The sequence below is a fragment of the Neolamprologus multifasciatus genome, chromosome 7, assembly GCF_963576455.1.
Source record: "Neolamprologus multifasciatus chromosome 7, fNeoMul1.2, whole genome shotgun sequence".
In the NCBI taxonomy this organism is placed as follows: domain Eukaryota; kingdom Metazoa; phylum Chordata; class Actinopteri; order Cichliformes; family Cichlidae; genus Neolamprologus; species Neolamprologus multifasciatus.
In genome coordinates this window covers 16,789,594-16,807,120 of record NC_140445.1, presented here as the reverse complement: position 1 = coordinate 16,807,120, position 17,527 = coordinate 16,789,594, and the positions used below count along the sequence as shown (strand labels likewise).

The window sequence follows — 17,527 nt, the reverse complement described above, 5'->3', positions numbered from 1 at the left end:
TATACATAGTTTCTTTTCCACACAACAACTCTAAGTACAGTGATTTAAAAAACAAACAAACAAAAAAAAAAACAACGTTTTAAACTACCTTAACTAATTCAATTGAGTAAAGGGTGTGGCTGCCTTGATGTGTCCGCTAGGTATCATCCACTACAAGTTATTAAACTGGACCTCTGTAACGTGTCTGTGCTGTTTGTCCCTTTTGGAGGATCATTAATAGGTTAGTATTATATCTTGCTGTGTAGTTTAAATCATCCCAGAAGTTTCTGTTTCAGTTTTAAGTGGTTTATTTATTAGTTACTTGGCACTAATTAGTCAATATATGAGTTTATAAATGCAACATGCTAACTAGCGGTTGCGGCTAATTTTAGTACTCAACAATTTCATCCAACTTCTGATTTAAAAATACAAAACCTGGCAGTGTCCAGAATACTAATCTTGAAGCTTCATTTTGATTTATTTATTAATGATTAAAATGCAAATGTAATACAATAGACAAAGAAGTGTGTGTTACAACGATGTCAAATAAACATAATGAAAAAGTTACAAATAATAATGGCTTTTAAAACCTTATTGTTTAAGAATAAATTGCGGGTACGCAGAGTTCAATTTCCTCCAAGAAATGAGGTAGTATAGCGTGAGAATTTGCATTTATGAATGTGGGATTTGGGAAAGAGTCAAATCAAACTGATGAGGTGAAATGCCTTTGAGCTGCTCTCACTAAAGTCAGAACAACCAAATATAATGTAAAGGCTGTCTAAAAGTAAATGGAAATAAATAAATAGGAGCTAGTCTCTGGGAAAATCTCACAAAAAGCGCACAGTGTATAAGTATCACTCTTATATTTGTATACAAAGTTTTTCTATGAATTAATGTAAAGGGGAAAAATCCTAACATTTCTAAACAACATGAACAAACAGACAGAATGGCTACAAACACAATGCAGAACCCTTTTGGGTTTATTGGTAAATTTGTATCTGGTCTGAATAGTAAACCTTCATTGTTCACTACATGCTCGTAGTTACCCCCCAAGAACAAACATGGCGTTAAACTGTAGCAACATGGATTAATGTTTTATATACTACAAAGGAACGGTATAAGAATTATAAATGGATCTGATTATTATGAACAAGCGAGTGCAAGATTCATTAAACTGCATGCCTTAAAACATTCTGATTTAGTTGAGCTAAGCACCACACTGATATTGTACAAAGCACAAAATAATCTCCTTCTAAATTATATTTAGAGGTTGTTTGAAATTTGAAAGGAGGAGAAAAAGATAGGCGTCTTTGCCGTTTGTTTTGGTGAAATCTAGTGCTAACATTTAGAATACGTTGTGTATGTTGGCCAATAATTGTGCTTTTCCTATCAAATGGAATTCTTGATTGTCCAAATTTATTTATTTATGTAACCTGATTATTGCAGTCATTGTTATAATGACTGATCATTCATAAATTAAATATAAAACAGTCATAGACTTTTCTTAGCTGCCATTCAGAAAGAGTGTAGAATGATGTAGATTTATAAATGCAAAGTAATAATACTGATCCCTAATAATAGGGTTATCAGAGGGTTTCTGCAGGTCACTATTTTGTCTGTTTGTTATCTGTGATATTATATACATACTTTAGGTAAGGGTAAGGAAGAAGAAGACTATCATTGAGCAAACGACAACATAGCAAGTTTAAGCATATTAAATAAGCCATGTAAATGTTTTAAAGCACTCAGTTTGTCTTTTTATATAGCGGGATATGCTTTAGGTGTCATTTAACAGGCCAATTCTGCTTTTTGTGTCCTGTCTTAGTTATCTGGCATAAAAGCATGCTATGTTGTATTAACTCATACAAACAGCAGTATCAATGTATATATATATATATAACAGATGAATCATGTTTTCAGGGACACAGAGGAACGTTTAATTGTCAGTCATTTGTTTCGGGGGAGGAAAAAAAGGAAGGCTGATACTGAATGTTCTTTTTCAAATCATTTGAAGGTAGATTAAAAAGCCCTGTACAACAATATCTTCCTTACAATTTCATCAGTTATCACAAAGGCACTTAGCACAACCTGCTCCTTGTGGTTATAAAAATAATCCGTTCATGTAAAAGAACAATGTCTACGTAGGAAGTCAGGCATTGTTTTTATTTCACCGTGCTTTAAAACAGGAGCACATTGGTACAGCCATGCAAAAAGCGTGCTGGTATGCAAAATATTCCACACCGGACCTGTTTTCACATTGATAATTAACTAGATGTTATCAGTGTTCCCTGCCTGACATCTGCCTACCTGATTTGGATAGTTTTTTTCTTTATCAACACAACTGGATATGTGTGCTGGGTAGGTAATGCTACCTTAACTGGGAGTATTAAATATCACAGTTTGCTTCCAGAGATCTATACCACAAAGCCGGATTTTGTCTTTTCCATGTAATTCAAGGGTTAACTCTGGGTTTTCTGTACTATGATAGTGGTTCATTTCTTATCAGATTAAATCTCCATGGCAACTTACTCTGTAATCCTAACCTGCTCCAGATTAGAGGAACTGAGGAACCTATAACAAGTCACCATTGTACTTACTGACCTCATATCAAATTTCTATGACGATTAAGCCTATTGAATTCTGCTTTTATATTTAATAGGTTTAATCGTCATACGATATCAATAATATTTATAATTGAATACATGTATCCAGTCTGAAGTTTCCATATGCTCTAATTTTACTGGAATAGTTTTTATGTTCTTTAGAGATTTTTAATCACCATTTTATCATCATCTGACAAAGTCTCTAATTGGAGTAGGTGACACTCATAGGGATCATTTTCTGTGAAACACACGTTTAAGATTGGTTAAATGTTCCCAACACCACACCTTTAATGGGAACGCACAGGGGAAGCCCTGTGTTAACTTGGCAAATTGATACCCAACTTTATGTTGTTTATCCTGATTGCACTTCACTTCGTAGTATAGGGCCAAGAAGTGGGATAGGCTCAAAATCCTGCGTCCTCCCTCTATTGCCCTCAATCCTTTAGGAAATTGCTCCTATTCAAATCTGAGGAGTGAAGGTTCGATACTGATCAAATAACAGACTCGAAGAAGAAAGGAAGCTTTTAAATGCTTCAAATGGCTGTTTCATCAGCAGCTGAATGACAGAAGTCCTTATTTTGAAAATTAAAAATAAAAACATCAACAGAAAAAAATACCTGTACACTTAATTTGATGTAAGAGACTGCAATAGGTGTGCTTAGACTAGCATAGAGAAGAAATCTCCACATATCCTAGTTTACAGTACTACACTAGGCAACCACCTGTTTGGTTCAGTAAAGTTTTATTTACATAGGCCCAAATCACAAAAAGATCCTTTATATTGTCCCTTATTAAGGTAGAGACCCTACAATAATACAGACTAAAAACCCCAACAATCAGACGATGCCCAATGAGCAAGCACTTGGCAACAGTGAGAAGGAAAAACTCCCTTTTAACAGGCAGAAACCTCCAGCAGAAACAAACCTCCAGCTCAGGGAGAGGCAGTCATCTTCCATGACCAGTTGAGGGTTAGGGGAGAGAGGCTGTTGCCAAAAAGTCAAATAAATCTCCTTTAAAGGTCAAGTGCATTCACTCATAGGCTGCACTCTGTCTGGCTCTGCTGGCCAGACACACTGCAGCCTGGGCGCACATATTCTAAACTCCCAGCTATCAGTTGGTTTATACTGTTTTAAGCCCCCAAGGGCTCAAACTAGCACTGCTAACACTTCCAGCTGTGGGTGGAGTCAAAACAGAAGCATGGCTCTTTTTGTAGTAGGTGCTCATGGGGGACAGAGGTTAGTTTTTAGGAGATGAAGGTGTGACGATGCAGTTTTTGGACAGATCGAAGAAAATAAATGAGCTCATGATAAAGTAAGACAATTACTGTAGCTGGATAAAGAAATGAAGAAGTCATCAATGAGAAACAGAAAGGAGGTGAGAACAGTGCACTGTATGGCCTTAGGTCTTTGACACTTGGTTTTCCGGTAACACCCTTTTGACCCAGCTGCTGTCTGTGAGCTCCCTGTGATCTCTGATCCTCTGACCTTACAAATGCAGCTCCCAAACACACACGTGCACCAACACACACACCTTTAAATCTTAAAATAGCTACAGTTAATAGCAGTTCCCCAGAGCCCCCAAGCAGGATGTTTCAACAGTCTGAGACCAGCTACCACATGCTGCTCAGCGCAGCTCTTTCATCGTTTTCTTCCGGATTCTGATTGGAACTGGTGTTTTTTAATTTAAATTTCGACTGTTTACAGCTCGCCGTCTGCTTGCGGGTTAGAGTCGGATACGGGAGCGAGTTATAGCGAGAGGGTGGCGCTTGTGAAGATCCATCACACGCAGATGTTGAAAACATGTGGAAGCGCTGGCTGCAAGTTTCACACACAGCAATTAGTGTAGAACTAAACAATGTGTGTTCGTGTGTGTCCTTTATGCACGAGCTTCCCTATTGAGCGCTTGTAGCAGCCAGCTGTACGTAAGTAGGGGGAGATTTCCGTGACAAAGTTAATTGGAGGGGTACATTTAATAAAGTTGAGCGGAGAAATGCACCAGTGCTGATGATAACCTTAATCAAGCCTATTTTCTCATGAATGATTTACTGATTTTATTTATTTTAGACAGAATACATTTGTTGTCTGGTATAATATACTAAAAACAATATAGTATGTGGAGCATCACAACAGATCGAGAGGTGCAGGTATCACCACAGAAGTCCACTGTGTTCCTCGGATTTGTACGCAGCCCTTGTCCTATCTAGACATGGACTCTCTTCTATGCAGGCATGGACTCATCTTGACACACTTGACAGACTGGGCTCTTGAGTTTTCTGTTTCGTACAGATATAATGGTTTTAGATTAGTCTAATTCTGATTATCTTATGTCTGACTGCACATTTCTAAGCTCAACATGGCATTAATGCTTAGCTAGTTTGCTTTGCCTTCACAGAGCAATGGATCTCTACTCAGAGAATCTGGCTTTTTCAATTACAGAGACTTGAATTCGCTCCATGTCAGAGCATGTTATGGCTGTCTGCTTTTTGATGCTCTGGACCACGTGCGTTTTCTCTCTTTGTGTGGGCTCGGGATGCAAGCCTATGCTTCGCACAGCAGGAAGTGCTATTCCTATGCTTGTTCTTCAATTACTGTGTAACAGCGCTTAATACAGTCAACCAGCCTGTTAAGCAGCAGACAGCTAATTTAGCACAGCTCAGCTTGATGAGCGAACAAAAAAGACAGCACTGACAAACACATCTTCCGTGTGTGTGTGTGTCTGTGTGTGGCCTGCTAGGATATGCTCTGAATGCAAATACCATATTAGACACGTGTCACATTTGATGCAGTTTTTGGTCATGTCATAGCAATCCTGAGCCACTTCAGTCCTTAATTAGCTGAAACCAGAATATTCTAATGCATAAATATTTCCACCCTCAAGTCAATGTTGATGCAACATCAAAACTTCCCCAAAAGTTGATATTTAAAAGGTGCATAATGGACATTTTATGTCAAACTTTAAGAAAATTGTAAAAGAATCACACATTAACATTTTCAAGATTTTGGTAATATCCTCATCTCAACAAAATGGTCATTGCACCTATTAAATATGATGCCCGACTATAGATTTATGGGTGCGTATGTGTGTGTGAGGATGTTTAAAGTCACGTACAACTACCCACATTTAATCTAATCTAATTTATTCCATTAGAGCTCATTTAACTGTTCTAGCATGCCCTAATTGAGGCCATGTCAAAGACGTGTCGGCATTCAGGGTCCTGCTCTAAAATGGTTTGCCTCTTACCTAGAGAGCAGAACATATTCTGTGATGCTGGGTAACAAATACTCTTCCCCAGCTACACTAACCTGTGGAATACCTCAGGGCTCTATTCTGGGTCCGGTCTTATTCTCCTTATACATGCTCCCATTAGGCTCCATTTTTCAGAAACACCAGATCTCTTACCACTCTTATGCAGACGATACACAGTTCTACCTTTCTCTAAAACCAGGTGCTGATAGTACGCTGCAGAAAGTCTCAGAGTGTCTTAGCGACATACATTGCTGGATGTCTCTGAACCTTCTCAAACTAAATCATGACAAAACCGACATTATAATCTTCGGTAAGCAGGACTCTATTAGTCTCATAAGAAACAATCTGGGCCCATTATCAGCTAATGTACATCCCCATGTAAAAATCTTGGTTTCATTTTTGATTCCACTCTCAAGCTGGACAAGCAAATAAATTCAGTTGTTCGTGGCAGTTTTTTCCAACTCAGGAGCGTTTCTAAACTCAAAAATATCCTGTCATCTAAAGACCTGGAAACTGTTATCCATGCTTTCATATCGTCACGTCTTGACTATTGTAACTCTCTCTATTTAGGCATTTGTCACTCAAGCCTGTCACGCCTGCAACTTGTTCAAAATGCAGCCGCAAGGCTCCTGACGGGTACTAGAAAGAGAGAGAATATTACCCCGGTACTCGCATCTCTACATTGGCTACCAGTTAAACATAGAATTGATTTTAAGGTTTTATTATTTGTTTTTAAAGCCCTCCATGGTTTGGCTCCAGGTTACATTTCAGATCTTCTTAGCCTGCACTTGCCCACTCGATCTCTGCGCTCCTCCAGTCAGATGGTTTTATCAGTTCCACGCTCCCAGCTCAAATCTAGAGGTGACAGGGCTTTCTCCATTGCCGCCCCGAGACTCTGGAATAGTCTCCCCTTCATAAAATTCTCTTCATCCTTGGAAGTCTTTAAATCGAATCTCAAGACCTACTTATTTTCCAAGGCTTTCGGATCTCGTTGATATTACATGTCTTACAATTTTTAATTTTTTTTTTTTTTTTTTTATTCTTTTATTATATTATTCCTCTGTTCAGCACTTTGGCCGACACTTGATGTCTTTTAAATGTGCTATATAAATAAAGTTGACTTGACTTGACTTGACATGTCCTCACCGAGACCTCTGAATGTGTCTCTTGTTGTATAAAAGTCTCGAGTCTTCTTTCTTTATATTCTGCTCGGAAAACACAAACTAAGTCCAGAAAACTATTGAAACATATGCAAGCATTTATGGAAAAACAGTTTGTACAATTTTTACAGACTTGACAGTCAACAGTCAAGTTGATATATCAATGGCCTCTGTCCAGATGATCTCACACTGCTTCAATAATGTTAATGTCAGGGCTCTGGGGAAGCCAATCCAAGACTGATTTTTAAAAAATACACAGCGGAAAGCTACCAGTGTATGCTTTCAATGTATTTCCAGATCATTGCCATATTAAAACATTAAGCCCAAGTCATGATGCTGCATGGTAGATCGTTTTGCCAAGATTCTCAACACCATGGGTGAAATGCAGCCCCAAACCATGACAGAGCCTCCAGCCTTCCACTAAGATAATTTCTGATGAGACTTTGGTGAACAAATTTAAAATACAATTTAAAGTTGTTTCTTTGGCAAGTTGTTTGGTGTCTGTCAATGCAACATCCGTTCATTCCTTGAGTTAGCTCGAATGTTATTTTTATGCTTGAATGACAGAAGGTCAGTGTTAAGTGGTGTGACAAAGAAAGAAAGAAACAAAAAGTGCACTCGTCAAAAAATGGTGAGGTACAAAGAGTGGAGCGGAAAAGCAGCTGATGCCTCAAAAATCTTTGAAAAGATTCCAGAAAGCCTGGAGAACTATTGCTTAAGACCCCTTTAAAAGTTAAAACCACATCTCGCTGCTTGGAAGCAGAATATAAAGAATTTATGGGAATTTATGAAGCCTTTTGTGCATTACTGTATATAATCAATTTTCAGTCCATCAGTTGTTTAACACTGAGATGTTAGTTCACCCACTGCCTAACATCTGATCTTTCTGCTCTCTACCTGTGAGCTAGCACTTTGCAGTGATGGCTGTCTGAAATCTGTGAGGACTTGCATGCTCAACATCACTCACATTCCTCTTGAACGTGTCCAGATATGCTTGTTCTTTGCACATTCGCAGTTTTTGACTCCACAGCTCTTTCAAAACGTATTCAGATGAGCGTGTTCTTAAATCATGAAGGTCTGTGCGTCTGAGTTCAGAGGGAAAACTGAAAACTACACGAGAGACGTAAGATAACATATCACGGATGAGTTTAGTAAGTGGGTGACCGGTGGGAAAATAAGAAGTGAAAATGTAATGTGCATGAAATATAAAATAAAAAATGATTGTTATTGTTATCTTATTGTTGTTCTTATGAAAGTTTAAACTATTGTGTATCAGCACTGAAAGCATTCATAGTCTGCTTAAATCTTTGCTAAAATTGATGAAAGCATTAGGTTAAGGTTTGAGCTTGTGATGTTGTGTTTCATACCCATCAGAAGCTTTTCTTTTCGTAGAGTGTTTTGAGTTCACTCCAGTTTGAGCCCATTTCTCACCACGAACTCCAAACCTTTATCTCTATCACGCTGCCTGTGTCAAAGGTCAGCCTGGTCAGTCTGACACTTTGATCGAGTTGTGTTTGGAGTCTTTCTCCTTCCTCTTTGAGTTTCTTTTTCGTCTCTTGATTCTTCAGTTTGTTGAAAATGAAAGGTTGAGCGAGTTTAAAAGCAATCATGACGTTTGACATGATGTGCACTTTAAAATGCATCACAACTATTGTGAAATATGGGGAAAAATAGTTTTCTTAAGAGGAAAGAAGAACAATGCCACCCCCATATGTATGTAGCTTAGCAGACTGAAGCTCCTATAAAATGATTTGATAAATGATTTAAGCAAGTGCAGGACAGCATGTTAATTAGTTGGCTTTGGAGGTGCTGATTAGTGAGTTTATCGGATTGATGTTTTTACGATTCTAAGACCAAACGTTAAATCTTCTCTCTGTTCAGAGTCTCCTCCAGAAAGGACAGGACGCCGCCGCAGTATGCCGGGGTCCTCGGACAAGAGCACACCGTCCATGGAGCCTACATCCACCGCTGCGACGCCTTTCAGAGTCACCGTGAGTACTGTGAGTTTGTCTTTGTTTTCCTTTTTTCTGCCTCTTCTTTGTTTTATTCTCTGACTTTGTCATTTTCTCCCCATTGATGTGCCTTAGCAGGCTGTTTCTTATAGAACAGGTTTGCTTTTTCCCCTTTTTCTCAAGGCTCGTCTGGCATCCAGATGGAAGGATGCCAATCTGAAACTCATTTGCTTTAAGTGTTTGGAACGGGGCCTTTGATGTTTGGCGTCTATGCAACACAAATACATTTGCACAATTTGGGTTTCTACTCAGCACTCAAACCCTCATTGATTTTGATTTCCCTTCATTAAATTTCTTATTCTTATTCGAATAGTTCAAGTGAGCTAAGGCACGCACATACTCCCACACACACTGTTTGTGCTCGGCATCCATCCGCCATCTAGCGCGCTTGTCCTCTCCTCAGTCAAGCGCGCACACAAATGCAGAGCAGTGCTTTGCCTGTCATGTTGCATAATTCTGCTGTGCTTTCTGCCATGTTTAATTCAGCAGATAAACAACCAGTTGATTAAGCAAAAGCATCCTCTATGAGTCATCAATTTAAAGATAATTAGCAATTAGCGGCGCACATTTCCATTAATAAATAATGAGCGGGGAGATGTCGCCCCAGAGGTGAACTGTAAACAGTCGAAGTTAGGCCAGCAGAGCCATACACGCTCAGTAATTAGTCTCTCATAAAGAACATTCTATCTTTGTATAAACCATCAGACTTTACCACAGGTATACCAGTGGACTTAATTAAGAGCTTCACACTCTTGCATCATTCCTGAAACCAGAAATTATATATTTGCTTTCTTTCATTTCCTTCTTTTCCCCCACCATCAGCAATATTCTGCACTCAAATGACTCTAGTGCTCTAATAAAAGCCCACAGTCAATGTAATAACAATAAACAGTAGACCCACTAGACCCACTAATGCTGGACCACCTGCAGGGTGACAATAAAGTCTGTTACTCATATAAGACGATCACAGTTTGCCAACCTAGAGATGGTGAAACTCTAATCTGCCCTTATAAAAAGATGGAAATGGTATTGGGACAGGTGTGTGTGTGTGTGTGTGTGTGTGTGTGTGTGTGTGTGTGTGTGTACTCGTTCTCTGACCTTTTAATTACGATTGTATATGCTACCACTGTAACCGGACTTCCCGAAATTTAAAAAAAGAAAAGGAGAACTGAAAGCTTGCGGAGAGCAATATAAGAACCAAATGAAGAAGTAAATGCTTGGAGGAGACAGAGAGGCTCAGGTAGGATGGGCTAGACACTGGGTAAGCATCTCCTCAGCAGCTCCTTTGTACTTTCCAAAGGAAAAGGGTAGAGGAGTGCAGCACTGCTGGTCACATGACCACTTAACTTGCTTCTGATGTTTTATTGATGAGCAGCAGTAACTTTTTGTGTAAAGAAAACAAGCTTCCTCGGGGGACATTTAACCCTCTCCTGCACTTTTCCCTATACTGCCCCCCTCTGGCGTCTGTCGGTATTACAGCAAAAGTTCCCCTCACAGCAACATTCTTACCTGCACATGTTATAAGTAACATTTGACCATTATTTTTAGTGACCAATATTTTCAGCTTAAATTACTGAAGGGAAACAAGATGATTTTACCAACACAGAGACTAGCAGATCATACAGATACTTCTACACTGAAGATAGATGCAATTGAGATTGATATGCAACCATATTATTATAAAGATAACCTTGCTGTGTTCACACTGTAGACAGTATGCTGCTCTTGGCCTCTTTCTCCAAGATAGAGAAGGGAAGATCATGTTTTATGCTGATGATGTCTGTTTCCTACTGATTAATGCCTGCAAAAACAGGACTTACTGGAAAAGCACCGTCAACTTCAACTCAGTTTCAAAGAGCTTAGTAACAAGTACAGGTATGCCTTAAAGACAGAGAAAGGATGTATCTTAATGCCAAGCATACATAAATATACCACAATCTAAGAGGCAGTAAATAACCACGGCGTACACAGCACCACACATATTTTAAATCTTAGTGCATATATCTTCTGTAATTGTCCTAGCATATGTGTTCCCTAACTCATCTTAGACACGTTAAGAAATCTGGATTAAAGCTACGATATAAACTACCTAGTTATAATCTATATACACTCAAAAGTTGATCATCTGAAAATGAACAGCAACAGTACGTCTACATTATGTGTACATTGCTGACATTACGTGCACGTGACATGTGCAACGTTGTACAACCCTAGCAGTGTCTGCAATTGATTATTTTGTATCATACAATGAAAATTTAGCAAAGATAAATGTTTTTATCATTTACTGGTTAGATTTTTATGAAAACCCATTTTTGCCATCTCATTATATACTGTGATATAATGAAGATTAAAAAAAATAGCATGCTAAATTAACATCTGTGTTTTTCATACAGGAGCAAAAATGTCACAGCAAAAACCGCCTGTATTGCAGGTTTTTGCTAGTAATGAATAGAATTTGACTTTTTGATATGTTTTTGTTTTTTTTTGTTACATTTTTGAACACTCATACTTTCTAATGTGGGGGAAAGGAGGTATCTAGGACTGAAAAACAAGTAAAGGAAGTTGTGAAAGTAATTTTTTTCTTAGCTTTATTAAATATTTAATATTTATATTATTTTTAAAAAGTCATCAGATTCTCAGAGAGCGAAGTGGGAACTTCATATTCGACTGACTCTATTAAAATATCAGTAAATCAATCATAACAGTATTTTAACATTATTGTTATTGATAGTTTCATGCTAATAGAGCCCTTTGAATTGAAACTGAATACTGAATGGATGAACAGATGGATAAGATACAGACACAGTGCGCGCACAAATGTTGGAGCGCAAACGAGAAGATGGGCAGTGGTTTTCCTGCATCTTCTACTTTTTTAGCAATAACAAACCACCCCACACTTTTCTTCTACAGTGAAAAGAGTTGTGGTGACATCTAAAGTAGTCCTCCTAGGCCTTGAGCTAAATCTGTCAAAATGTTTTTTTGTCATGTACTCTGCAGCGACTGGATTCACGATCTGCACGTGCATGGTGGAATCTGCGCACACGCAAAAGCACAACTTCTCTAAAACAATTGCTCACCAGCAGGCGAGAAAAAAATGTTTCAAAGCCAAGTCAAGAATAGTAGTTCAAAATGTGACTGTAAAAGTTACAACTTGATACTTTCTAATGTGCAGTGCTTTAAAGAGCAGACAAACAAATCTTATCTAAGTCTCTCACGTCCACGTCCCGCTGATTGCACTAGCTGAGTGGATTGATTTGACTTAGCTCTTTATCCTATCTCTCCCTAACTCCATTCTCCCTACCTTCTAGCCCCTCTTAGATAATAGCAGGGGGTCTAATTGGACAGGTAGGTCTCTTGTTTTCATCAGGTTGTTCTAGAGGAGGACAAGAGAGGTTGACGTGAAAGCAGGGAACACCCTGCTGATTGTCCAGGCACTGATTCTATCAGCCCCCATTAAGGGAGCCTGGAATTGCCAAGCCAAGGGAATAGCATTAACTCGTTGCAAGCGTTTACTTTAATTTCAAGAAGAAAAAAGCCCAATTACACAATGAGCCGAACTCTTAGTGGTGATTTAATGAAATTGGATAGGCTGAGATTACGATCAAGAATGCAGGCCTTTTATATACTTGCACACAAGCGGGCATGTACAGAGCTGCACTGTAAACAAGTATCGTATTAATTATAGATGGACTCTTTTGACAGACATTAAGTTTCAGGGGCTTAGTGTAATAAAGGACAGACAGGTTGTTAAAAACCAAGCACGATGAGCAGAATATTCTATTACCCTCCTTCCCATTAGCTGTGAACCGTGGCAGTATGAATTGATTAAAGAGCTCAATGAAATTCACACTAACGTGCGACACTATAACGCCTCCATTTAGGTTTCTGTGTAAATAGGAATTTGCAAAGGGCCTGACCTTAGAGGGAGAAACATGTAACGCTGATGAAGACCAACCGCAGCATTGTTGAACGAGAAGCGAATCAATGTAAAGATCTCAAACACCATTAAGCTGAGCTTGCCGGGAGATTGTATTCTCATTAGCGAGTTGCTTTGGCGCTTGTCAAAGTGACGGCGTGATGTATGCCCTCTCATTAAGGTGTCAGGTTTTGTTTTTGTTTTGTTGGCGTCGCTCGCCATTTTTCCTTTAAGAACCTACAGCAAGATATAATGGGAACGGGTCAAGCGTCCCACAGCGATGTCAGCCATCTCTGCTTACTGTATGATAATTGGCGTCCTATAGTTTGGCAACATTTGTTCAGACAAACACCAGGATTATTAACCACGGGGAGGACCGAGCTTATTTGAGCATCTGTCGTTTCAAGTGCCGGCTGGACTCTCTCCCATCGGCTGTTCCTCTGCTTTAGCCCCCATCCGCCAGCAGCCTTGTCACTCGTTTGGTATTCTTTTGCTTTCTCCCTCATTTAATTTCATTCTATTGCTTCTTCTCTCAACTCATGCTCTGCCACCTCCACATCGTGCTCCACTTTTTCCCCATTTATCCTGCTCCTGTAGCTCATCCCTTTTCTGCAGGCACTCGCTGTCACTTTCTCAATTTTTTGACTGGTCCCACCTCTATTTCTGCTTCTTCGTCTTCTCCTATTTCTTTGCTCTCTGGAGTTGCTGAAGGCAAATTCAGTGCTGAAATTTTTTCGTTGACCCCTTCATAAGCTAATGTTAATATAGGTATCAGTCATTCTTGAGAGGAAATAGTGTGAGGGGAGAATAGGTTGTTCTCTTCTACTGACCTGTATCCTTTCTAATTGCTCTGCGAGGGCTTTGACAAGTTAACTGATATATGGAGCGGTGTCTTATATTTCTTTTCTATGATTTTAATTTTTTCTTTTTCCGTTTTCTCTTTTAATGTCACGTCAGTGTCTGCGTACACCGGGGAGGGTGAAATAGAGAAATTATAGCTTTGTGCGCGTCTCTCAGTCTTTTTTTTCTCTTCTGGATTCTATTTTTCTTTCTGTTCCATTCTTCCGAGGCCATCTATCAGGGGAAGGGGAGAAGTAAAAACAAAATGAGCAGCCACTAATCAATCCACCTCGCCTGCAGGGACGTGTTTCTATTCACTGACTTATTTCTGCAAATGGAAGGGAGGGGGGCATTTTAATTTGTTAGCTGTGAATATATCAACAGTAGCAAGCGCCCCACACACGTACACTCTAGGGCTTATGAGGAAGAAGCATGGTTTTGTGAATGACGGTGTGTTGGAATGCAGAAAGGTGCGTCTTTGTTGTCAGAAGGTCAAAATCGTTTAGCTTTTCTTTGAGACTTCTCATCATGTCGGTAACCGTGATGCTAAATGCATTCCAGCTGCACAGTGTCTGACTCATATTTGTCATTGTATTCTATGGGCGCCTATGCTAATGTAACCACATGCCCACATAAAACCTCAAGCACTCACATACACAGGATGAATGAATTATGTATTTATACGACTAATAATATACGAGAGAGGGACCAAGAGCGAATTAGATCGAGAAAAAGGAGCCCTGTCAAAAGCATCAGGTGTCTCGCTCTCTAACAGCAGTGACTAAGCACCGTTCGTTTAGCTAATAGCCCCTGAGCAGAGTTCATTGGTGGCAGGTAGCAATCGTCAGCCATTTGCTGCCCACCTCTTTGTTGGCTTATGCACATATGTTGCCAGGTATTGCTAATATAAGGCTTGCATACAAAAAAGAAAATCAATCTGATTCAAATGTCCAACCAATTCAAATGTCATTATAGCACAGTCAGAATAAATATTAAACAGTTGTTCTGAATTGTTTGAGCCCTCATCCTGGTGTTAATTTGAAAAAACAAAACAGAACTTCATAACCAACCCACAGTAATCTGTTTCTTGTGGATCTCACAGCCTTTATAATTCTTTATGTAGCAGTACCATATCTGTGCACATTAGCTGTGTCTTGCTTTAAACCACATAAGACTTTATAACCACTTGAATAATCGCAAAGAGCTGGAAATTTTTATGTGCTGCCATGGATTTTTAGTCCAGTTCTTGTATAAATTGGCATCGCTTCTTCTTTGTCTTTCATTTGTTTCCTCAAATTTTTTAAGGACATGTTGCACACATATACTAAGACAGTTTTTAGCTGCTAACACTTTATCTTTGGCAATTTTTTCGGGTTTTGGCTAAAGAAATGGCAACAAATGATATGTATTGACGCTTCATTTGTTGTGTTTTTCCATCATTTGTCAGTATTTGTCACTGTTAGTAGCAAAGTAACAAAGAAGATACTTTTTTAAGGCTTGTTAAGTAGTTTGACATTCTTCTGAAAGTAGTTAGGATCAAGAGTGGAGTAAAAATGAGTTTTTTACTCATTTTCAGCAGCCAATTCCCAAAGAAAAACTTTGTAAGACCTTGAGAGAAGCTGAAGAATTATTGCTCAAGACCACTTTAAAAAAAATTGCAAAAAAGTCTGGTTACTTGGAAGCAAAATCCAAAGAAATGAGGGGTACATCGAGTCTTTTGCACAGCACTGGACCTCCAGAGCCACATAGGGAATTTTGCTATTGTTTTCGTGGGCTATCAGGTTCTTTGAGGTGTTAAAATCGATTCTGTGCACTTTCATATTTAGTTTTTTGGTCCTTTTTCCAAACGTCTTCCTCCAGTTGATTCGCTACCATCTAGAAATTCAGATGCAGCTGAGAGTAGCTCCTCCATTTCCTTTGAGCATTGTGTTGTGGGATGGTAAGTGTGCACCAACAGCACACTCAAAAAGAACTGTTCTTCTGTGTGAATACTGAATATTGGCTGTTTAAAGTACAAACTTTCCCCTCAGCATTCTGCTGACAGTACAGTAGCAGTAGTGCTGTCACCGTACTTCCCTGTCTAACTTCAGCCTTGAAAAAAACATGGCTATCCCACGCGACGCTGGATACCACACGCCCGCTAACGATACACAAACATTCTTATGACTGGCGTTAGCTTAAATATGTTGTCATTAGCAAGTCTTTGTTCGTAGGCCAGAGTGCCTCCTGGATGACAGGTGTTCTTCATCAGGATGCCGGGGCTCCTCTGTGATCAGCTGGCAGGCTGTCTGGAAGTCACTCTAATTATCCCTATTCCGCTGTTGCCTGGGGTGACCTGTTCACACTGTAGGTGGTAATTATACAGGTGTGTTAATGGCGTGAATGGGAAGCAGGGAGGTCTTTTAGCCTCTAGCTTGTATAAGAATATGAAGATAAATCACTGTAGGTATTAGGTTTTTTTGAACTACTTTGTTTCTTAAAGCTGCTCAGTGGATATTGAGCCTATTAAACAGCTGCCTGAACACCTGATCAGTTTAACCACTAACCAGTTTACTACTTTTTCCTACACACAAGTGTACTTTAAAATTCCCTCATCTTTGTGCTTTCACCCAAAGATGCCATATACACCTTCTTTCAGTCCTTTTTTGTTTTCTTGGTCTATAATAATGTTTCTTCGCAGTTAAGTCTTTAAAAACAAAAAGGTGATAAAACAATCAGGTTTTTTGTTTGTTTTTTTTGTCTCTCCAAACTTGCAACATCATACTGTTTATGCACCACGTCTCATTATTCCCTCGCTTTTAATGCCAGCCAACAGTTGCCATGGAGATGGTGAGGCGCTTGGGGGAGTGCGATTGCAGATGTTAGAAGAAGCAAACAACTCAGACAAAGAAGAATGAGAAAACTAATAAAAGGGTGCATCAATAGAAACACTGCGGGGGGGGTGCACATCGCAAGATTTGTCACAAACACATAATTAGTGATGTGGGGAAAAACTATAATTTCTTCATGCATATGATCAACCTTCTTTTTGTGTGTGTGCTCTTTGAGAATGTTCTTTTAGTCGAGCTTCTTTTTGTGACAATATGCTGGTAGTTTTATGTCTCTTTGTGCTGGGAAAATGCTTTGTGCGTCTAACCTTGTACGGACTTTACTTTTCTAGCTTTGATATGATATCTGTACCCATTCATTACCCTTTAACTATCCAGAGCACTTGGTGTCTTCTTGAATTTAGGATGCGGTGCTTAAATCCTGGTATTAATATGTTGTGTCTTACTGCCAAATTAAGCAGTGACGCTGTCTTATTGCTGTCTTTCTCTGCATCAGGGTTTTCTAAGTCGACGGCTGAAGGGCTCCATTAAGCGCACCAAGAGTCAACCCAAACTTGACCGCAATTCCAGCTTCAGACACATCCTTCCTGGCTTCAGGAGCGTTGACAATGACAGGTAATTGTTTGGTTATTATTCCTGCACGCTCTGCTTCTTCGCATATCAGCTCTCGTGCCGTCCTTTGGCCGACGGCAGGTTATTTAAGTCACTGTTGACATATTGAATTGCAATGTCGGTGTACTGACAAATAATAATGATAAAAAAAGGGAAATCCACAATCAGTCTGTCGCTTCCTATATGTCTTGCTCTTTTTCTGTTTGTTCCCCCTTCCATTCTCATGTCATGTCATAGCGTGCAGTAATATGTTTGGCTCAGAGTAGAGCTGTGGATTTAATGTTATGTCTGTAATTCATGTTAGAGCTTGTGCTGAAATAATATATATGTT

At 39.2% G+C, this 17,527-nt stretch overlaps 1 protein-coding gene across 10 annotated transcripts in view; it reads left to right on the top strand.

The window, feature by feature from the left end:
* The window catches only part of dab2ipb (DAB2 interacting protein b), a 209,580-nt gene that overhangs the window by 111,010 nt on the left and 81,043 nt on the right, over window positions 1–17,527 (top strand). For 6 of the 10 annotated variants that reach the window (XM_085168636.1, XM_085168637.1, XM_085168634.1 and 3 more), the window contains 2 exons: window positions 8,870–8,988; window positions 17,081–17,199. In XM_085168636.1, the coding sequence (XP_085024762.1) occupies window positions 8,870–8,988; window positions 17,081–17,199 (238 nt within the window). Of the gene's footprint in view, window positions 1–6,939; window positions 8,112–8,869; window positions 8,989–17,080; window positions 17,200–17,527 lie in introns of those variants that run through there. The other 4 variants (XM_085168635.1, XM_085168644.1, XM_085168639.1 and 1 more) reach the window with 2 other exon arrangements.